The sequence below is a fragment of the Phlebotomus papatasi genome, unplaced genomic scaffold, assembly GCF_024763615.1.
Source record: "Phlebotomus papatasi isolate M1 unplaced genomic scaffold, Ppap_2.1 HiC_scaffold_333, whole genome shotgun sequence".
Classification (NCBI taxonomy): Eukaryota; Metazoa; Arthropoda; class Insecta; order Diptera; family Psychodidae; genus Phlebotomus; species Phlebotomus papatasi.
This window is the reverse complement of record NW_026604551.1, coordinates 233-24000: the sequence shown is the minus strand read 5'-3', so window position 1 is coordinate 24000 and position 23768 is coordinate 233. Positions and strand designations below refer to the sequence as shown.

The 23768-nt window shown below is 40.7% G+C and overlaps 2 protein-coding genes across 3 annotated transcripts; both read left to right on the top strand.

The window, feature by feature from the left end:
* Positions 1-2240: 2240 nt before the first annotated feature.
* On the top strand, positions 2241-8351 carry LOC129809143 (uncharacterized). The gene has a single exon (XM_055858952.1). The coding sequence runs from the start codon at positions 2241-2243 to the stop codon at positions 8349-8351; it is 6111 nt and encodes a 2036-aa protein (XP_055714927.1).
* Positions 8352-21498: 13147 nt separating this feature from the next.
* LOC129809142 (uncharacterized) lies at positions 21499-23518 on the top strand. 2 transcript variants are annotated; one of them, XM_055858950.1, is made up of 2 exons: positions 21499-23124; positions 23195-23518. In XM_055858950.1, the coding sequence occupies exon 1, from the start codon at positions 21502-21504 to the stop codon at positions 22996-22998; it is 1497 nt and encodes a 498-aa protein (XP_055714925.1). In that variant the 5' UTR covers positions 21499-21501; the 3' UTR covers positions 22999-23124; positions 23195-23518. The 2 variants fall into 2 exon arrangements, with proteins under 2 accessions (XP_055714925.1, XP_055714926.1); XM_055858951.1 differs by having other exon boundaries at positions 21499-23280; positions 23374-23518.
* Positions 23519-23768: the final 250 nt, after the last annotated feature.

The window sequence follows — 23768 nt, the reverse complement described above, 5'->3', positions numbered from 1 at the left end:
CAAAACGGCGCGATCCTCTTCTCTGGAACAACTGGCAGCACATTCACGAATCACCTTTCACAATAAAAACTCACGGTCTTTTGGATTTTCACTGGATTTATTTAACTTTTGCACTTTGCACGTTTATTTTTGTGGGATTTTTTGCGGAAGTGAGGATTGACAAAGAGGGGAAATATTAGGGTTCACTTTTCGGTGTTGTTTCAGTGCTCGCCGCACGATCGGTTGGCGCTGATGGCGCTCAGGATTGTGTTGGCGCCAACAATGCTTTTTCAGCAAGAGAAAGAAAATACTTATAAATTTACCGTGTAAAATCACTTATCATTAAAAATTATAAGAATATTCTACATAAAACTGAAACTCACAGGATCACAATAAATCATCACAGATTTGTTGAGCAAGAAGAAATATATCACTAGAGACCTGATGAAATTCATAAATCACAATTTCCATAAGGACTGTGTCTCAAAGCTTCACTCCACTGTATCACAGATCACATATAATAACTAATTATTGGGGAAAATTCTCACCATTCTAAAGGGTTTAAGATGTAGGTTTTCTTGAAGATTCCTTGAAGATCACTTAAAGATCACTTTTTCTTGAGTACTTAGCACCACAAGAGCTTGATGAGAAGTGTGATTGCAGTAAAGACTGAACAAATATCCATCAAAGAAAATCATTTTTCCTGACACAACAAATGAAAAACTACACCATTTACGTGTAAATAGTATGCGACAATCAATGTGAAATCAGCAAAGTGCATTGCTCTTTCCTTATGGGAATTGCATTTGAAGCTGAATTAGCGTCGGCATGAAAATTTACACCTTACACATGCTCCAAAGCGTTATATACAAAAAAAAATCATAATATAATTTTTAAATAATATAATATTTCTATTCCGATCAATTTCCAATTTTGAGTCATACTCAGCATATATGATACATGTAATAGTTTTAGATAATGTACGGGCAAAACGTGCTTTTATTCTTACAGATCCTTGTTCTAAAAGGGATATGCATCCTTCTGTAAGAGCAGTGGCTTATCTCAAGCGTTTTGAGATAAGTCCTCCTCTTTGCCAAGTTTCCCAAACTTGGTGGAAGCTTGGACATTGGTCCTTCGGCCTAAAAAACCTATCGGCCTTGGACATTGGTCCTTCGGCCTAAAAAAAAAATTGATCCTTCGGCTTTGGACATTTGTCCCTCGGCCTTAAGAAATCAGTGGCCAATTTTAATTAAAAATTTTTGCAATTTCTATTTTAACTTTGTCTCACCTCAACAGTGGGTCGTGTTTTCTACACTAAGGAATCTACTGGCAAAGCTGAGGACGAGAAGGAATTGCATAAGCCAGTAAGAGATCGCTCAAGCCACCGGGATAAAGAGCGAGCAGATCGCCAAAAACAAGAATCTTCGGAGGAGCCTAGAGAGAAAAAGCGGATCAGTCTACAAGAGTACCGGGCTAAAAAATCTGCAGAGGGATACAAAATACCCAAGGTGAAGCAGGAGGAAAAACAGGAAAGCGATCCATCTTCCCCGCTCATCGAGGTCTCCCAACAGGACTCGCAGGACACCCGCAGGAATTCTCAGGAAGCTCGCCATAACACCCATAGGGACTCGCACGATTCTCGTCGGGATTCCCGCCAACACCGCCGTCAAGCCTTTAATCGACGTCTTGGAAGGCAGCAGAATCATCTACCCTTCCGGACTTATAGGTACGAGCCTTCCTCTCTGACGGGGATCTCAGGGACTACCTAGGCAGAGGACGAAGACTTAATCCGGGATCGACAGTTACCCACTACTCACCCGGACAGATCGACGACTCCGGCAACATAACAATCACCATCCCGGCAGAAAGAGCGATTGCGTTACTCCAAGGTCTCCCAGGAGCTCAATTTTCAGCAGTTCAATACCCAGAGGGTCGGATTGCGGCACCAACAAATCCCCCGCCACGAAAAAGTAGGCGTCGGGGTGGGAGATTAGTCAAATTGCGCCAACTCAAGGCGGCGCTTCGAAAGTTACAAAAAAAGAATAAATAAACTTTTTTTTTGTTGCCACATTTCCATTCTTTCACTTTTCACTATGGAATTGCAAATTTCACTCGACTTTCAACTTGATTTATACTCCTCAATCATCAAATTTGGGGAGAATTTTTCAAAAGAAGGCCCCACTCGGAGGAAGAGAAAGGGGCCAATCTTTCATGAAAACAAATTGAAAGATCTTGATGACGTTTGGGAAGAATTCGAAAAGATGGACGTGGAATTGCGAAAGCATCTTCCTCCAGATCATGAATACTTGGCAAAAGATTTAAAAGGAGAAGCTCAATCGCAATACAAAAAGGTGCGCTTAATGATCGAAAAAGCTTTGGTGAGCGACTTTGAATCGCCTGAGTCACCTCAAGCTAAGTCGAAACTCAGGTCTCACACCACAGACCAAGAAGCGACATCTGTTGAGGCTTTAGAATCGTTAAACGAACAGCCTATTCCACGCCCTAATCCCGCCTTTGTAGCACGTCTGAACGACATACTCGATTCGCTTAATAGAGACGTTCCGACGAGAAATTCTACACCCGAACCAATTCTTAATGGGGAACGCCCTAATGTTCCAAAGTTGCCACCAATTAAAGTCACCAAGTTCTCGGGTGACGAAAAAGATTGGCAACCATTTATCGAGCTATTTAATAGCGTGATTCATAAAAATCCCACCCTCAGCGATGTGGAGAAATTGCGATATTTGCGTTCCTACTTGGAACAGCAACCTTATAAGCTGATCAAGCATCTCTCTCTCACCAGTGCGAATTATAAAAGTGCACTGGACATCTTAAAGAAGAGATATGAGAATAAGCGAGTAATGGTAGCCTCCTACATAGACACCATTACTCAGCATAAAAAACTCTCTCCAGGTTCAGCAGCAGACGTCATTCAACTGCATGACACAGTTAATGCCTGCATAAATGGATTGGAAAATCTAGACTTTGAGGTAAATTTCTGGGATCCAATATTAATCGCAATCATCAGTGGAAAATTTGATTCTGAAACATCAAAGGCATTTGAGGAGAGTCTCTATGACATAACTCAAATACCTACGGTTCGATCTATGTTAGATTTCCTCTTGAAACGTTACAGAATTCTTCGGCAAGTACCGAAAGAGAATGCTCCCAAGGAAAAGAAGAAACTCGTTTTCCATACGACATCCACTGATACTCTCACGTGCTCAAAATGCAATGGAGACCACATACTGGCGAGGTGTGATGATTTCAAAAAGCTCTCTCTTTCCGAAAAGAGGAAACATGTAAAAGATAAAAATATTTGCTTCAAATGTCTGAGACATGACAAGTCCAAAAAATGTTCGAGCAAGAAATCATGTGCTACTTGCTCAAAAACAGGACATCATACCCTACTGCATGATGATAATTTCTCTAAGAAGGAATCAAAAGGAGATCGCGATAATCAGAAAAAAGCAGCTAAGGCTCTTCATGTTCGATCTTCCATAGAGGACGAAGAAGAACATTCAGAGGATTCAGAGGCGGACATTACTGCGCTTCATAGTTCATCTAGAACTGTGGTCATGCCTACGGCTATAATTAAAATTAAGTCTCGTGCTGGTGAGTGGGTCCCATTCAGAGCCCTCATTGATACAGGCTCTGGGAACACGTTTGTGTCAGAAAATGTTGTCCAAACTCTTAAGCTCACAAAGTCAAAGATTCTCGCATCAATCAAAGGCATAGGGGGAGTTCAAGCAGGAACCTGCATGGCGACTGTTGACATTTTAATTTCTCCACGATTCAACTCTAAATTTCGAGGGCTGGCAACAGCCTTAGTTATGCCTAAATTGACTTCATTCTTACCATCCAGTCCAATAAACAATTATGTTGATTCTCGCATGTTTAAGGACTTAACCTTTGCTGATCCAAGTTTCAGTACTCCCGGCGCTATTGATGTAATTCTGGGAACTAATGTCTATTCTAACATAGTAAAGACAAATATTAAAAAGGACAGAGTGGGACTTATTGCTCAGGAAACTGAATTGGGATGGATTGTCCTCGGCAGAACAAAGTCATCTTTCCCTAAAAATGAGGTTGTGAGCATGATATCATTGGCTGAAATCGATAAAGATTTAAGAGCATTTTGGGAAATGGACGTAGCAGACAATGCAGTTAGAGAGTTGGAGGAGGAATGCGAGACTCATTTCAAGAACACTCACTCACGTGACTCCGATGGCAGATATACTGTGAGGCTCCCATTTAAGCAAAATACAGACTTAAAATTAGGTGACTCTCGCAAACAAGCTTTGGCACGTTTTCTTTCAATGGAAAAGAAATTCGCCAAAGACTCCAAGCTGAAAGAAGACTATACGGACTTTATGCGCGAATATTCTGAGCTTGGACACATGACTCCAGTTTCTATATATTCTGGAACACCAGAAAATGTTTTCTATCTGCCTCATCATGCTGTATTCAAAGCCGACAGCTCAACCACTAAAACCCGAGTGGTATTTGATGCCTCTTGTAAAACCACTTCAGGGGTCTCTTTAAACCAAATTCTCCACACCGGTCCTAAAGTCCAACAGGACTTAACAGACATTCTCATTCGTTGGCGTAAATATACGATTGTATATACAGCCGATATTGAAAAGATGTTCCGCCAGATAAATCTTTTCATTGAAGATCAAGATTTTCATCGTATCTTGTGGAGGGAAGATCCAAGGCAACCGGTGCAAGAATATCAATTAAATACAGTAACATATGGGACTGGACCTGCCACATTTCTCTCAACCAGAATTTTGCACCAATTGGCAACTGACGAAGGTGGAGCCTATCCAAAGGCTGCAAAAATGTTGAGAGAAGACTTTTACGTAGATGATATGCTAGCAGGAGCGCATTCAATTGAAGAGGCTCAAGAATCATTCCGAGAGATAAATGAACTAATGAAGCTCGGAAAAATGAACTTAAGGAAGTGGACTAGTAACTCGAGGCAGTTACTTGAGGATATTCCTGAAAACCAACGAGAAAAAGGAATTATCCATATCAAAGAGGATGAAACGATTAAACCATTGGGCATTCATTGGAGCCCTCTTAAAGATGAGTTACAATTCACGATTAATTTGAAAGCCCATCCAAACCTAACTATGAGAGGAATCCTATCTGAGATAGCTTCTATATTTGATCCAACTGGATGGCTGGCACCTGTGATTCTACGAGCGAAATTAATCATGCAGTCCCTTTGGAAAGAGAGGATTGGTTGGGATGATAAACCATCTGACACGGTATTAAGATGGTGGAAAGAGTTCCGCGCAGACATTCTTGGGATACAGGATCTGCGAATTCCTCGTTGGACAGGGTATAGCCCAAGTTCTCATGTACAGATTCATGGTTTTGCTGATGCCTCTACGAAGGCATCTGCAGCCTATATCTATGTCAGAATAACCGCTGGAAATAAGCATAAGGTCACATTGCTTATTGCCAAAACCAGGGTGGCGCCCCTTAAAGGTGAAATCACTTTACCACGCATGGAATTGTGCGCTGCGGTTCTTCTTGATAACTTAATGAGGAGGACACTAAGCATTCTGGATATCCACGTACATGAAATTTTTGCGTGGAGTAACAGCGAAATTGTATTAGCCTGGATTCGCAAAGACCCTTCAACATGGATTACGTACATCGCCAACCGGGTTGCCAAAATTCATCAAAACTTGCCAAGAGACGTGTGGAATCATGTGGCTTCTGCAGATGTTGCCTCCAGGGGGATATCGGCCAGTGATTTTAAGGATCATCGCCTCTGGTGGCGGGGCCCAAGTTGGCTTCGCCAAGATCCAGAATGGTGGCCCATCAACAATAGAGATGAGCATCTTCTTCACTTTGAACAGCAAATAATGGAAAATCAAAATACCCATTTCTCTCTATCAATGTTTCGCAGCCCAGAGGATGTAGAAGAAGCATTTCATTCATGTGCAGGAACACCCCAGGAAACAGAATCGATACAAGAGACATTGAACGGATTTTCTTTCTTCCAAAAACTAATTAACACAGTAGCTGTGTGGAGGCGATTTATTAGTAATTGCCAAAAGAAAATCAGGAAGGAGGAGAAAAACACTGAAAGCCTAAATACAAAAGAAAGACATGAGGTAAAACTTCACATTATAAAGCTCGTTCAAAAAAATCATTTCTCTGATGAAATAGATGACTTAAAAAAATCCAGACCAGTGTCATCAAAGAGTAAACTTAAAGACCTCAATCCAATGTTGGAAGATGGTCTTCTGAAGGTAGGAGGTAGAATTCAGAATTCTGAGCTCCCGAGTCGTGCCAAAAATCCAATCATTTTGCCCAAGTGCCATACTACTGATACCATCATCAAGGAAATTCACTGCGAGATGCTTCATAGTGGTTTACAACTAACCATAAACCGCCTCAGAATGGAGTATTGGCTCTTGAAAGGCAGATCTTATGTTAGAGCAGTACTCAACAAATGCCTAAACTGTGCCAAGCATAAACAGAAAACCTTGGGACAACTCATGGGAAACTTACCAAGCTCAAGAGTTACACCAGCACCACCATTTTCAAGATGTGGTGTCGACTATGCAGGGCCAATAATGACACGACGAAACAAGGGTCGAGGAAATGTGACAGAAAAATCCTATCTTGCCATTTTCATTTGTCTCGTCACTAAGGCGATTCACATTGAGGTTGTGACTGATCTCTCTACTGATGCCTTTCTTGCAGCAATGAAGCGTTTTATTGCCAGAAGAGGCAAGCCAATGCTAATAATGAGTGACAATGGCACTAATTTTGTAGGAGCCAAAAGAGTCCTCGATAAGGAAATTGAGATGGTTATAAAGAAATCTTCTGAGACAGTTGCAAACCAATTATCACATCAGAACATTGAATGGAAGTTTATTCCCCCAGGGGCACCCCATTTTGGAGGCCTATGGGAAGCTGCTGTCAAAAGTGTAAAATATCACATTACCCGAGTTGTTGGTCAAAGCAGATTGACCTATGAAGAGCTTACTACACTTTTGGCTCAAGTTGAGGCGTGTGTTAATTCAAGACCACTGACGCCATTAACTAATGATCCTGATGATTTAGAAGCTTTAACACCGGGACATTTTCTCATTGGCAGAGCATTGGCCAGCCCACCCCAACCAGATCTTTCAGAGAATAATCCAATCAGTCGATGGAGATTAGTCACAAAATTCAACCAACAGATCTGGAAACGTTGGTCTCAGGAGTATCTTACTACACTTCAACAAAGAACAAAGTTGAGAGATGAAAAGCAAGGACCAAGCGTTGGGGATTTAGTCTTGCTAAAAGAGGATAATATTCCACCTTTAAAATGGCCGCTTGCACGAATCATGCATCTCCATCCTGGAGAAGACGGCTTAGTCAGGGTAGTGACAATTAAACTTAAAGGCAATAAGACCAAAAAGTGTCCTATACACAAACTGGTAAAATTGCCAGTCACTACCATGGAACCTCACGATGATCAGGGCCAAGCTGATGCAAATGAACCTGACATTGCGGGAGATAGCTCGAATCAATCAGACATAAGTAATGAAAATTCTACTCTAGGCAGTACAACAAGGACTCCTCCTTCACAACAACGACGTCCAGTAACCAGATCATACGTAAAGACGTTCTTCTTGACCATGCTTCATATCTGGATGCTGTTTGCAACCGTTTTTGCATCAAACTACACGGTTAAGTCACTTGATCCAGGTATCTACATTGAAAGTCTAGGATCAGTGCATCTAAACAGGGGAAAGTTTCGTATGGATCTTTTGTTCGATAAACAGACATTTCTTGAAGAGAAGAACAATATTTCATTAGTCTGGAATAAAACTGAAGCTCTGTGCAGACGAACAAAAGAGCTGAATACAGTATCGCATTGTGATGTTTTGATGACTCATCTTAACCATGAGAAACTGATGCTAAATGATCAACTAGAAGAAATTGAGGACATTGGTCAATTCAGTAAAACACGAAAGAAGAGAGGACTCTTTGGAAATTTGATTGATTTCGTCTTTGGCAATGGAAACAGTGATCTGTACACGAACATTGATGCATTAGGACACAATCATAATGCTCTTCTTCAGACAATGAATCAGCAAACTCTGCTTCTTAATGCCAGGATTGGTCAATCTAATACAATCATGGAACAGAAGCTGAGACTATTTAACGATAGAGTAGATAGCCTAACCAGAGTTATAAATGATTTGGAGCCATGGCACGCAAAAACCGATGACAATCATCTAGAGATAAGAATGCTTACAAGCTATCTTGGTGCATCAAACTATTATGCTGAATTGAAAGGAAAATACAATTCAATTCTAAATGTTCTAAATGAACGAAGCAGTGGAGTTGACTAAGTAACAAATGCACAGATAGAAGAGAATCTGGACAAGGCTCACAAAAAATTAGGACCAGAACTTCAGGTCACGAAACATATATCAGAAGCCGCAAGATTCAGAGTAACTAACAACAGCATTCTTATTTCTCTAGAGACCGGTTTGAGCAATCAAACAGATCGGAAGCAAAAATCTATCGCTCTTGTTAGAAGTGAAGAAAAAGTGCGCAAAAAAAAATTTAAAATTATCAAGACAATTAGTTTAAATAGTTAAATCCAAAATAGTTTCGTTGAGTGAAAAAAGACACTAAAAGTGAAGACAAAAAGTGAAATAACTAAGTTTAATAATGGGGATCACCCAACACGTGGTCCCCACATTGTAAAAAGTGGTAAAGTGATGAAGAATAAAAGACAATCTGCCGCTCTTCCCAATGTCCAAGATGTTTGGAAAAAGGCTAAAAATGATAACAGATTTCAAGTCCTAAGTGATGAGGAGGAGATCGAAGTTGACCCTGTAGAACAAGAAGAAGAAATCGAGGTGAAGAATGAAAAAATTCCACCCATAGTGATGAAAAGTGAAATAGTGAACATTAAGCTATTCTACAATGAAATTAAAAGTGTGGCCAGCAATGTGCACCTAAGATCATACAATGCAAACAAGCAGATATTCACATACAAACTTCAGGATTTCAACAATCTAAAAGCATACCTGAAATCAAAAGGGTATCAATATTACACCTATACCCAAAAAAGTGAGCTCAACAAAAAAATTGTTCTCAAAGGAATTGATAAAAGTTTCACATGTGAAGACATTTTAGAAGATCTAAAAATGCAAATAGACGGTATAGTTCAAGTGAAACAGATGACAGTGAGAGAAAAGGAAGAAAGTACCCAAGTGGGGCAATCATCCAGGGTCGAAGCAACACAAAGACGACAATTAAAAACCACAAAAATTGGAGCTTACATTGTATATGTAAAACCAGAAGTTAGATTGCGGGACGTGATGGAGATAAAGGTGGTCCAATATCATCGTGTGATATGGGAGAGATATATCAACAACAAACGTGAAAACTATGCTGCTACGTTCTGTTATTTATGTAGTAGATGGGGACATAGCGAAGCAAATTGCGGAATGGCGAGTCGATGCTCGCTATGCTCATCAACTGAGCATAAAATGGAAAACTGCTCCTTCAGAAACAACATGGCAGAAACATTAAAGTGTCCAAATTGCAGTGGAGCACATGCTGCGTCATATAGAAAGTGTCCAGCATACGTCAAATATATAGAAAGGCGCAAAGAAAGAGAAGAACAAATGAGAGCCCAACAGCGCAAAAGAGTGATACAACGACCAAAGACGACAATAGTTCCAGATCCACAACAACGGGAAAACTTCTCACAGCTATACGATCCATCAACATCATACGCAAAGGCACTAGATACAACAGAACAAGGAAATACATCTATATCATCATTCAGCTTGGAGAAAGAGATACACGAGATGTTTGGATCATCAATCGGTGAGTTTATGAATAAACTCAAAGTTTTTCTGCCACAATATCGGAGCAAAACGGAGAAACTGGAGAAACAAATCCTTCTGGATTTGTGTGTGATTTATGTAAATAATGGAGCAAAATTCATTAAAAATAAGCTTATTTAACTGTAACAGTTTAAACAATAAGAGAAAAGAAATAGAGGAATTTATTTACAATCGAAATATAGATATAATGATATTAAATGAAACAAATTTAAAAAAACATATGAAATATAAATTAAAAGGGTATAAAATCTACAGAGACGACAATAATGATGCTCCAAAAGGAGGAAGTGCAATTTTAATTAAAGAAAATATTAGCCATAAGTTAATCAATCCACCAGATTTGCAGTCATTTAAAAATACAATAACAATTCAAATAAATAATAAAAGAGAAAGAATAGTAATGGCATGTATATATATACGCCCAAGCGAGAACATATTAGAAAGAGATTTGAATAAATTGTTTCAATTAGGTGATAAAATTTTAGTAGGCGGGGATTTTAATGCTCGAAATATTATTTGGAATTGTCATAGTTCTAATAAAAATGGAAAAATAATCGAAAACTATTTAAACAAACATTCTAACATTAAAATAAATGTATCTAACACTCCTACATTTTTGCCAAATAGTACAAAAAAGAAACCTAGTGTAATAGACTTTATATTAAGCAAAAATATAAATATGGAAAAACCAAAAACTATTGTAGACTTAAGCTCAGACCACGTACCTGTACAAACAATAATACACCTTGTTCCGGATAGGAACATGCCTTTTCTTCAATATATGAGAAATTGTATGTAAAACCCCACGAGCAAAAATGATAAAGTTTAGGCTTAGATTTTTGCACTATAAGTGATCCAAAATTAGAAATTATCCGTCTCATCAAGCAGATATATAATCCAAATATGCTTTAAGATAGTTTCATCCTTTAAGGATCATTAGTTTACTTAATAATCATGCCAATCCTTGGGCATAACATTCAGATACAAAATTTCTCATTGAACACTAAATTGCATATTTTTAGGGATAGTTTTTTATCATAAATATCCATAGTTTATTATTCATATATGCAAGATCATTTTTCTACACTATCAAACTGTAACTATACTTGATATCGTTATTCCAATCCTTATAGTGTAAGAAAAAACCATATGAATCCTTTATCATTGTCTCATAGCATCTTCAATTTAAGATTAAATGCACTGTTAATCCGAATTTCAGATGGAAATTACCATCAATAGAATCGTACTAAAGACAATTATCACTTTCTAAAGGATTCACCCTTCAAATCAATATATTTCAGGATATATTTAAGATATTCATTTTTATATGACAATTCATCCAGTGAATGACCGACCTATTTAACGTGCGTCATTGGGTGAAGAAGACAAACAAGAAAAATGCAATTCTGCATATCAGGCATATATTCAAATATAGGGACTTAGCAATTTTCAAACAATGCTCAATAGTGGGAGACCACAAATTTTGTATAAAAACCCATAATTTTTGTAAATAAATTTAGATTTCGCATTACCAGGGAACCAAGCGTTTCTTTTCGGCATTTAATTGCCTTTGTCTCTTCTGCGATTTCTCAGGACCACTTTGGCCAAGTCCAGCGGCACTCCAGTGCCTTCCACTTCAGCGGCCAAAGAGTCTGGCTTGTCTTTAACGGCATCTAAAGTGCCTTTCTCTCAGCAGCCAGACGCTCGGCTCTGTTGCCTGGACTCAGCGGCTTTACATAAAGCCTAAGGACCTAAAGTGGCAACATCTTCTGGCTTTGTTCGTCGGCATTAGGATTGCCTACTTTCAGCAGCCAGAAGAGGCTCCGCTGCCTACCACTGCGGCTTTAAATAGCCTATCTTAAGTGGCAGCTCGGACTTTGAGGAATTGAAGATATTTTCTCCCTGAGGCATTCGTGCCCGGTGCACAGACCAAGTCTCTGTCTTACGCTCTGGAGGCATCAGATTAGTCTGGTCGCCATCACTGAGGGGCATTCCTGCCTGTATCCCAGTGGCATTCAATTGCCGTTACCAGGGGCTGTCTTTAAAAGACGCCGAGCAGCGACACCGAAAGGGTAGAAAACCTTCAATAAATCAACAGTCTAAAGAGCAGGGAATTTCTTGGCGAGATCTGAGAAATCTTCCTCCTCTATATTGGCTCCTGCAGCCTGTTTGGAGCCAACACACCTAGAAAACAAAATTGAAAGATTCGAAAACATAAAGTATAATTTTAAAAAAGCCAATTTGGATTTATATAAAAAAATTATTAATGACAAATTAAAACATGATATAGTCATAAAAAATACAGAAGAAATAGAAGAACAAGTAGAAATTTTAACAAAAAGCATACAGACTGCGATTGATAAAAGTGTTCCAAAATATAAAGATAATTTAAATATAGAAAATATTTTTCCAACACATATTAAAGATATCATAAAATACAGGAACAGGCTTAGAAGACAGTTTAAAAGAAATTCAAGCAGGGAATTAAAACATGCAATAAATAAACTAAATAAAATAATTAAAAACGAAATAAAGTATTGTACAAACAAAATGTGGGAAGAAAAACTAGGAAAATTTAAACCTAAAAATAATAACGTTTACACATTCATTAAAAATTGTAAAAAAGATAAAACGTCGCTGCCCCCTCTTAAACATGAAAACTCTTATGAATATGATCCTGAAAATAAATCAAAAGTACTAGCTAACCACTTTGCAAGTGTACATAATAATAATGATATAAGAACATCCACGTTATTTAACAAAAATATTAAAAAATCCATCGATAAGTTTTTAAAAGAGTGTGATAAAAAACCAGTTAAATATTACAAAATAACACCAACAGAGATAATGAGCATACTCAAAGATTTAAAGTACAACAAGGCGCCTGGGCATGATAAAATTCCTAATGTAGCTCTCAAGAAATTACCAATGAAAGCAGTTATTGTAATAACTAAAATAACTTCAGCAATTTTTACTTTTGGGTATTTTCCAAATAACTGGAAAATTGCAAAAGTTGTAGCATTCCCAAAACCTGGGAAAGACTCAAGTCTAGCAAATAATCTTAGACCAATAAGCTTGCTACCAACACTTAGCTAAGTGATTGAGTATGCAATTATAAGTAGATTAAATAATCATATTGCTCAAAATAATATCCTTCCAAATGAACAATTTGGATTCAGATATTCCCATTCAACTTCACACGCTTTGCTTTCAATTACAGAGCAAATTAGGAATAACATTAATAAAAAAAGAGTAACCACAGGAGTCTTTTTAGATGTACAAAAAGCATTCGATAAAGTCTGGCACGATGGCATTATATACAAATTAATTAAATATAAATTTGACTATAGATTGATTAAGGTTATTAAGAATTATTTGCAAAATAGAAAAATATTTGTAGAAGAAAATAATTGTAAATCGGAATTAATAGGAATAAGTGCAGGCTGTCCACAGGGAGCAGTTCTGTCACCAATATTGTACAATATTTATACATCTGATATTCCAAAAGACAAAAATGTTAAATTATCAATTTTTGCAGACGATACATGTATTTATACAAGTAAAAGAAATTTAGAAAATAATTATAGAGTACTGCAAAAATATTTGGATAAACTAACACAGTATTTTAAAAAATGGAGAATTAATATTAATCCTGATAAAACAGTCCTAATCAATTTTACAAATAAAAGAAAAATAGAAAATTGTTTTAATTTAAAAATAAATAATGTAAATATCACAGATAATAAAGAAGTTAAATATCTAGGCATGATCTTAGATCAAAAATTAACATATATTCCACATATAAATTATATAGTAAAAAAAGCTAAAATTGCAATGAAAATAATTTTTCCATTTATTAAAATCAATAATAATCTAAATATTAAAAATAAATTAACAGTATACAAATTGTTTATTCGTCCAATTTTACTGTATGCAGGCTCAATTTGGGGCCGTATCTCTAAGAGCCAATGGCGAAAAATTGAGGTAGTATAAAGAAAATGCCTAAGAATGGTTTTAAACTACAAGTTCAATGAAGATACTAAAAAATACGTGTCAAATAATACTATTTATAACGAATCTAAAGTAATGCCAATACAAGGAAAAACCTGTTAGGAGTGATACTTGGTGACAAGTGTAATTCTGTGCTCTCTGAAATTTACTGATTTCCTGTGGGAAAAACGCTGCGTAAGTTGAGAAAATCTGTTGTGGTGAGTCCGCATTAATACAGTGAATCGACGGGTGGTGTTTGTGAGCTATAGGATTGCCCCATTCGCGAGAAATCGCGGTTTTTCCTCGCGGGTTATCCATGAGGAGATTTACGTGTGTGTATGTGTAAGCCGGTGTCCGTTATTGTTTGTGAATGGCTGGCTGTCTCGATCGCTCTGCGGTGGAGATCGCGCGGCCAGTTTTGCATGCATTTCGGCGTTATCGGTATCCTACGCACGCACCACTAAGAAGCATGAGCTTCAACAATCTCACGGGTGTAACGCGGATGTCGCATGTCTTTTTGCTTCATGACTCACAGGGATGTAATCAGAGTGTGTTTACTCCACAGGAATTAATTATGGATGGAAAAAAGTGCTCTGAAGACTCAGTGCCGAAAGGCAAGGGCATCAATACCTCTGAGGATCCCATCGCTGGTAATAATGGGGTATATCCCGGCGATGGCCCAATTAACCCCCCCTCTAACTCAGCTGCAACCCAGGCGGGTGGTGAGGGTACGCATTCTGGGGAATTTCTGACTGCTGATGAAGAGGAAGAATTGCTACGAATTGACAGTGATGTAGAATCTGTCAGCACGGCTACGTCGTATGGGTTTCCGGCTCTGATGAAGGAGCTGTCACCCATCCGTGAGAATGACTCCCCTAAGGGAGGGAAGGGCGAAGTCCTGGACCCATCAACGCTGCCATTACCGAAGCCGACGAAAGGTCAAAGGCGCAAAAACCAGCGACGCAAGGCTAAGGAGAGGCGTCACGGAGAGGCTGCTGGTGGCGGCCCTGGTAAGATGGATTCCCCCACCGCTCAGGCAACTGTGAGACAAGCGGCCGTAAACAATACGGCTGTGCGTCAATCGGTTCCCAAACGAGAGGGGAATCACAAACCGGTCAGCAAGGCCAAGGATGCTGTGAGAGATGTACCTCGCAGCGGCATCCAGGCTGACAGGGGCACTCCCATGAAACGGTCGAGGCACAATGACAGTCAGAACACGCCACCTGACTGTCCAAACAAGAAGAGATGCCAAAAGCGGACACCTCCTCAGAGGCGTCTCAATGATGAGGTGGCCGAGCACCTTAAAGTGGCCATAATTAATGTCGGGACTGACACCGAGATTTCGGACAATATGTCCGAAAGTATTCTCACGCATTTGCGTGAAAGGCTGAGGGCGGCGATGAGGGACGGCGCTGGCCCGAGGTTTTCGGGATTTAGGCTGGACGCGGGTGCACTGCGTATCATATGCTTTGACGCGGTGGCCCGTGAATGGCTGGTCCGGGAGACCTCGAATATCCCGGTGCCGTCTAACTATGATCTTCGGGTGGTTGATCAGGCTGAGCTGAGGAGAATGAGGGTGACCTTGTTCATCCCCGGCCCAGTCGAACACCACACCGTGGTTCTGGGGCTCATCGCCACACAAAACGGTCTAAATACAAAACGTTGGACCGTACTCCGCGCTGACGCGAGAGATGGTGGTCAGCTGATTTTTATCAGCGTTGATCAAGAATCGGCTGACACCATCAGACGAAACGGGAGTCGTATCTTTTATGACTTCGGCACCCTCAGGGTGAAACTACCCAGAAGTGGAGAGGGCAATACTGCACCACTGCCGCGCAGCCATGTCTTGTCTGGATGAGAAGCTGGCGGTGGTGCAGGCTTGCATCGGACTGTTTCAAGAACCCTGGACGGTCCGGAATAAAGTTAAAGGGGTTGATTTACGGCGCGGCAATCTGTTTTATAGTAACCGCGTAAATGACAGGGTAAGGGCTTGCATTTATGTTTCCAAAGGCATCAATGCAATGTACCTTCCTCAATACTCCACAGGAGATTTAGTGGCGGTTAAGGTGGAGATAGAGACTGCTCGTGGTAAAAGGGAGCTGGTCCTTGTCTCTGCTTACCTGCCATACGACGCGGCGGATCCGCCTCCCTCTCGGGAGCTTGCGGACCTGGTAGCGACGTTCGAGATGAACTCATGGGAGCTTCTTGTAGGGGCTGATGCTAATGCTCACCACATTGCATGGGGTAGCAGCGGCGTCAATGCGCGCGGGGAGTCTCTCTTGGGATTTATCTGCGCGAACCAATTGGAAATTATAAATGTTGGAGACAAGCCAACCTTCGTCAACAGACGGAGGAAGGAAGTCATCGATATTACATTTGGAACAGGTGCCGCGGCTGAACTAATAACAAGTTGGCATGTGTCGGATTGTCTAACTATGTCTGATCATAGGAGGATTTATTTCGACATCTCGGCCCCGACTGTTGGTCCCAAACCATTCCGCAATCCTCGGAAGACGAACTGGTCAGTTTTTAACCGTTCCTTTTCCGAGTGTTGGATAGATAATGGGCATGTGCCTGGGGATGCTGAAAGCATTGATGATTCAGTTGAGAAACTGAACTCGGCATTGCTAACGGCGTTTGAAAAAGCCTGTCCATTGATAACAAACTCAAGTGTGGTGAAAGGTACATTACCTAGAGAACTCTGCTTATTAAAACAGAGAGCTAGAAAAGCGATTAACAGGGCCCAAAATACTATGCAAGACTGTGACTGGGAAGAAGCGGCTGCATGTAAAAGGGAATACAAAAAAGCATTGAGGAAATGGAAAAGGGAGAATTGGAGGAACTTTTGCTGCCAAATCCTGGCCGCGAAAGACGCGGCTAGGATAAAAAAGGTTCTATCCAAGGAACCCTCTGAGCGGCTAGGCATGTTGAGGGGTTCTAATGGAGTCTATACAGACTCTGCAGAGCAAGTCACACGTCTGCTGCTCGAGACACATTTTCCGAACTGTCAAATTAATGGTACGGAAACAGTTAGAGCACAACCTGAGCTTGATCGGGGGAGTCAAAGTGACTGGGGAAAGGCTTCTGAAATTGTCTCATGCGAAGGTGTAGCATGGGCAATCAACAGTTTTTCACCCTACAAAACGGCGGGTACCGATGGTATCTTCCCGGCCTTGCTTCAGCAAGCTGCAGGGACCATCACTATACCGCTAAGAAACCTATTTAGGGCGTGTCTTGCAACCGGGTATGTACCACATGCCTGGAGGCGAGCACGAGTAGTTTTCATACCGAAACCAGGCAAAAGCAATTATGAGGACCCTAAGTCCTTCAGGCCAATTAGTCTGACATCGTTCTTGCTTAAAGCTCTGGAGAAGCTCTGTGATAGGTATATTAGGAGCCGGATTCTTATGAAGAATCCTCTGAGCCCTATGCAACATGCTTATCAAAGAGGAAAATCGACAGAATCGGCTCTCCATCAATTGGTAAGCCGTATCGAAAGTCATTCTGTGACAGAGAATTGACTCTTGTCGCCTTCCTGGACATAGAGGGAGCCTTTGATAAGGTTAACTCTTCGGTCCTGGTTAAGGCGATGAGAGAGTTCGGTCTAGGCTATACCCTAGAAAAATTCATCACCAGGTTGGTTAAGAACCGCATGGTGGAGGCGGAGGTGTGTGGTGCGCGCTTGTCGGCGGCTGTAAACAGCGGCTGCCCACAGGGTGGTGTACTGTCTCCTCTTCTCTGGTCCATGGTGGTGAACAGCTTGTTGGTGCAACTGAACTCGGCTAACGCCTACGCGCAAGGGTACGCCGATGACGTATGCATCGTTATACGGGGAAAGTTTTTATCTACCCTGTGTGACCTCATGCAAAGCGCACTAAAAATAGTCGAAGGATGGTGTTGCTCTAACGGTCTCAGGGTTAACCCTGATAAGACTGCCCTCACCGTCTTCACGAAAAAGTACAAACTGGAGGGGTATAAGGCTCCCAAATTCTTTGGGAAAGACCTTACCCTTCAGGAGGAAGTAAAATATCTAGGTATTTTGCTTGATCAGAGACTCACCTGGAAGCGACATCTGGAAGACCGTATTATTTCGGCTACCAGATCGTTCTTCTCGTGTCGACGTCTGTTCGGCAGATCCTGGGGTCTGTCGCCTAAAGTTACACTATGGATGTATCAAGCCATAGTTAGGCCTCTAATATCATATGGAGCTGTGGTATGGTGGCCCAGGGTTGAGTATAAAAATTCGGCCACGGCACTTCAGCGGCTCCAGAGATTGGCTTGTCTTGGCGTCACAGGAGCCATCCGGACAGCACCTACTGCTGCTCTGGAGGTTATGCTGGGTTTACCTCCCCTTCCGCTTTATATTAAAGCGGAGGCGGGTATGGCAGCATTTAGACTGCGATCAGCAGGTACATGGAAGGTGGGCTGCCATCCGGTGGGTCACATGGGCATAATGGACTCACTTATTCGTAGGCATCCCAATCTTCTTATGAGGGATGATTTTCAGTTAAAGGAAAGATTACCTCAAAAGAATTTAAAACCCATACTTCACTCGAGGGCTGAATGGAGAGAAAGCGCGGGGGAGATTATCGAACCCGGTATGATTGCACTCTTCACTGATGGCTCACGGGTAGAGGGATCCTCTGGCGCCGGATACTATTGTCCGGAACTCGGACTTAGTGGATCGGTGCCTCTTGGCCGAAATACCACTGTATTTCAGGCTGAGATCACAGCAATTCTGATCGGAGTACGGAGCCTCATTGAGGCCGGAGTCTCTGACAAACAAATAAATATATTTTCTGACAGCCGTGCTGCCCTATTATCCATTTCCGGATACAACTCCCGTTCATCGCTGGTGCTTGAGTGTCGAGAAATGATAGAAATGGTCTCGCACTACCGCGAGGTCCTTCTTCATTGGGTACCGGGGCACTGTGGGATAGCGGGGAATGAGGAGGCAGATCGCCTTGCGGTGGCAGGGGCGAAAACCGAATTTATTGGTCCCGAACCTGCCGTCGGAATATCCCCCCAGATGAGGAAAACCATCATTAAGGAGGATTTACTTTCACAACATCAAACGGTCTGGGCAGGTACAGAAAACTGTCGTGTATCCAGACTGTTTATGCCAAGTGTGGACAGTAAAAGGACAGAATATCTGGTGGGCAGCAACCGCTGCAAAGCGCGGCAGCTTGCTAACCTTCTCACCGGACACTGTCTAAACAAACACCTCAACAGATTGGGTTTACAATGTAACACGATTTGTAGAGGATGTAATAGTACTGAGGAAACGGTCCTTCATTACGTATGCGACTGTCCCAGTCTTTGTAACACAAGACGAGTACTGCTGGGTAAAGCGGTGCTCGCTTGGGAAGAATTACCTAAACTGAAGCCGGCCTAATGGAATTCATCCGAAAGACTGGCTGGCTAGGTACACACAGCCCATGAATTAAGGGGTATATAAATGGAAAGGGGATGCATAAGGGGCCCGAACTGAGGCCTGGGTGCAGACGGCGAGCGGGCATGGACAAGAAGCTGATGGACTTCGGAGATGGAGAGGCTGCTGCTGAAGGCGGAACTGAGAGCGGAAGTGAAGATGGAAGGCGCTTGTTTTGTTGCTGCTCGTCGCCCCCAACATCTAATCTAATATAATCTAATGCCAATACAAGAAAAAAACAAAAAATTAAGTATAGAAGTATTCAAGAAACTAGGCAGGATAAACAATCAATTGATAAATAATATTAGAACAGACTATACGCACAGACTAAAAAGCTATAAATCAAGTTATATCGCTTACTCAGGACAAGAAGGGATATTATGGAGATAGGTGAAAAACCTGAATTCCTTGTGAATATCAGTGATGTACAGATCCCTGGTGAAGCCGTCCAATTATTGTCCCTGGGGCCAAAATTCGTTTTACCAAGGCCCAAAATTCCCATATTCCATCTGATTGCTGATATTGAGGAAGTGGTGAAGGGTGTTCAGGGTAATATGAATAAAGAAAGGTTGAGAGCGGACTTGGTCAATATCCTTAAAAACGGCACACATAAAACTGTAGCACTAACTCCCACAGAGCGGACATTGAACCACTGGAGCAGGATCACTTCGGGATTCGTGAAGGATAAGGGTGAAGAGGTTGTCATTACGAGTGCTGACAAGGGAAAGGGACAGATAATCCTAACCGGCTTATGTAGGTGAGATTCTTAACGTGAGCTAACTCGGAGTGCATGCAAATTCGATTTAGAGCTGAAGTTGGGAGACGCCATTCAGTTATCTTGAATCAAATTCGTGAAATTATACAAATTTTGTATTTCAACCAAAATATCAAGGATTTGGATGAACTGACAGAAAAGTGTTATATGGGTGAAATGTAGACCAGAATGTTCTCTATAATTTTCCCATAGAACATGATCTCATCGATTACTCAGAAGTCAAGATAAGCGAGGTTTTTTGTTTCTTAACTCGTTTTTTCATCCAGAATGCCCCAAGTAGTCATTTGTTGAACTTCAACTATATCAAAGAATTGTTGTCTTTTGTGGGACTTTCCATTTAAAACCATATTTTAAGTGTCTTGGTGGAGTAGAGGCAGTCAAATTGGCATCTGAGTGATTTCAAAGCGTTATTATTGGAAAAATCAATTTTTTCACACTTAAACGGCAAAATCGGAATGATAGCGTGGTCTGAGTGGAAAATGATGTATGGACGAAATGTAGGGACAAATGTGCTCTACAATTATGTCGAAGTAATCATCAAAATCGGTTAAGCGACAGTCGAGATAATTGAGGTTATGTGATATTGAAATTGGTTTTTCGACTGTGGCGCCCCTGGTGTTGGTCCCACGAAGTTCAAATATTCTAGAAAGTTGTAGCATTTGGTGAGATCTTTCGTTTGAGCCCTCATTCATCAAAATCGGTCACATAGAACCGGAGATATGATTTTTTGAATTTCGTGAACTTTGACCCCTCATATCTCTGGTTCTATTGAAATCACAGCGCACATACGCACCATTTTGGAAACGTCCTAGACTGGACTACAACATACTAAAATTTCATTAACTTGCACAATGCCGTTTTTGAGAAAAATGACTTTGAATTTCGATGAATTTTGACGCTATCACAGCGCCACCTGTGGTGACTTTTTGAACTTCCATCTGAAAGTGCTCATCGAGACGAAACCAAAAAGGTAAAATTTAGGCCGCTATGTTAATTAGAACCGGAGATAGAGGCCGGTCAATGTTCGAACTTTGACCCCTTATAGCTCGGGTCAGGGGTTATGGATCGACTTAAGGTTTTTTTTGTTTGATAGGTATAATCAACGGCTACAACATACTAAATTTTCAGCCCGATTGCTTAAGGAATTTTTGAGTTATTTAACTTTTAAGATTTAAAAATTTTCTTTTTAATAATAGCGCCCCTAGCGGTGGTTTTATGAACTTGCGATGTTAGAAGGAGAAGTGGCATTTCACGAGGGCTTTCCAAAAAGCCCTCATTTTTTAAATTCTGACAATTAGAACCGGAGTTATGGCCATTTTAAGAATTTTTTTTTGGACCCTTATAGCTCGGGTCAGGGGGGTCGGGGGACCTTAAGTTTGGTATTGATGGAAAGCTCTAAGGCCCAACTATAACATACTAACAATGAATTGGTCAAGAGAATGTTTGATAAAGGCTCCATAAGCTATGCTGAGAAACGTAGTATGACCATATACAATGCGATCTCCCCACGTATTTATGGGTTACCGAAGATCCATAAACAGGGCATACCATTGAGGCCGGTAGTTTCCTTCGTAGGTAGCCCCACGTATAATCTAGCAAAGTTTATATCTGCCAATCTCTCTCCTCTCTCCCAGAGCCACTACAATGTAAAAAACTCCTTGGAGATAGCCGAATTTGTAGTGGAGAGCCGTCTCCCTGAAGGATATGTTCTCATTTCTCTAGATGTCGTTTCCCTTTTTACTAATGTACCAATTGATATTGCCTTGAAAGAGATAGAACGTAGATTTCATGAAATTGGACCCAACACAGATTTACAAAAAGAAGATTTTCTTACACTAACAAAGTTTTGTCTCACCACTGGATATTTTACCTACAATGGCACAGTTTACTCCCAATTAAAAGGAGTGGCCATGGGCTCCCCTATCAGCCCAATCGTGGCAGATATTGTCATGCAGAAGGCCTTGGATTCAATTATGGAAAATTCTCATCTTAGAATAGGTTTTATCAAGAAGTACGTGGACGATTTACTCCTGTCCATCCATCAGGACGATGTGGATACGGTATTGGAGGCATTTAATGGTTTTCATCCGGCCATTCAGTTCACCATGGAACAGGAGGTGGATCGATCCCTGCCATATTTAGATATGAAAATACACAGAGACACGGAAAATAATCTGAGGACGACCTGGTACGCTAAACCATATACATCTCAGAGAATATTAAATTACAACTCGGGGCACCCACTCAATATGATTATCAATGTTGGGAAAAATCTTGCAAAACGGGTTAGATCCCTCACCACTGAATCCCAAAACAGCACAGATACAACAAAAACCATCTTCACGATTCTCCGGAAGAATGATTTTCCACCTAGAGTGATCAGGAGAATTCTAGCAGCGGACTCTTCTGCATCACGAACTGTAAATTCTCAGCCTGCAGTGATCTCTGAACCTTTTCAATCACTGGGATACATCCCTGGTGTTTCAGAAAAGATGAAAAAGAGGATAAAACAATCGACAGAACAGAGAATATCCTTTAGACCTCTGGAACGTATAGGAAAATTCTTTAGCAGGTTGAAGGACCCAGTACCAATTGAATTGCAGTCGGGTGTAGTTTATGAGGTTCCCTGCAAAGATTGTCACTTGAAGTACATAGGAACTACTGGACAATTACTAAAAAACAGATTACAACAACACAAACGGGACTGTAAACCACCGATAGTAAACACACTAGTATCAACATTATGCACGCACACGGCGGAAACTGGACATTCATTCGACTTTGATGCTACACGAATTCTGGACAGGCACAACATATATTCTAAGAGAATGATGTTGGAAGCTTTGCACATCAGGAAAAACATAAACACTGTGTGCAACAAAAGAGATGACATATCATGTCTAAATGCAATATATGCGGGGTTACCCGATCCTTAGACCATTTCATCTCTCTATAGGTCGTTTGAAAAATTTCCAAATTCAAAAGAGTCGTTATAGAGATTCATTTTCGATAACCCGTTGCCTCCAGTTAGTTCTTTGTCTCTCTGCGATGATAGATTCATGGTACTTTTAGTTTTTAATTTTTTAGTTAAAATTGTTTTAATTAATTTGCCAATTCTCTCAATTCTTGTAGTGTATCAGCTCTCTCACCCCCTATTCATTTTTGGTGTTCTTTTTCCATCTTTAACGTAATTCAGAGATCCAAATTGTATTCAGCGAGTAAGTGTCGTTAAGACAAAGATGATTCCCTTGTTTGTGAGCTCTTTATGTATGTTCAATGTAAATTTATGCCAATAAAATTTTCCTCTCTAGCCACTGAGGAAGGCGTGCAGTACGCCGAAAGCTATGGGAAACTGAGAAGATTTTTTCTCTGAGTTGAAAATCATTTTTCCACTGACGCTTCCGGAAGGGACATTCGTGTCCTGCCTTCATATTATCTTCACGTCAGTTTAACCACTTCGTTTGTTTCAATTCATTACACTGCGCAACAGTGATTTTGTCCCTGGGTTCTTATGGTATATTTTCTATTGCTAGGGTCAAATGATTTACGAAAATACTTATCATTTTGATTTCATTTTGTTTTTGCGCCTGAAATCTAGGCAAAATCTTTCTTGTGGTTTTTGATACTTGCGTGCTTATATCTCTGATTCTGCTGAACCGATTTATTTCTTAATATGGGAACATTTGTTCTCCCTTACATGCCCGAT

What these genes read in the sequence shown, in the direction of transcription:
- LOC129809143 (XM_055858952.1), top strand. Translation starts at nt 2,241, where the DNA reads ATGGACGTGGAATTGCGAAAGCATCTTCCTCCAGATCATGAATACTTG.
- LOC129809142 (XM_055858950.1), top strand. Translation starts at nt 21,502, where the DNA reads ATGTTTGATAAAGGCTCCATAAGCTATGCTGAGAAACGTAGTATGACC.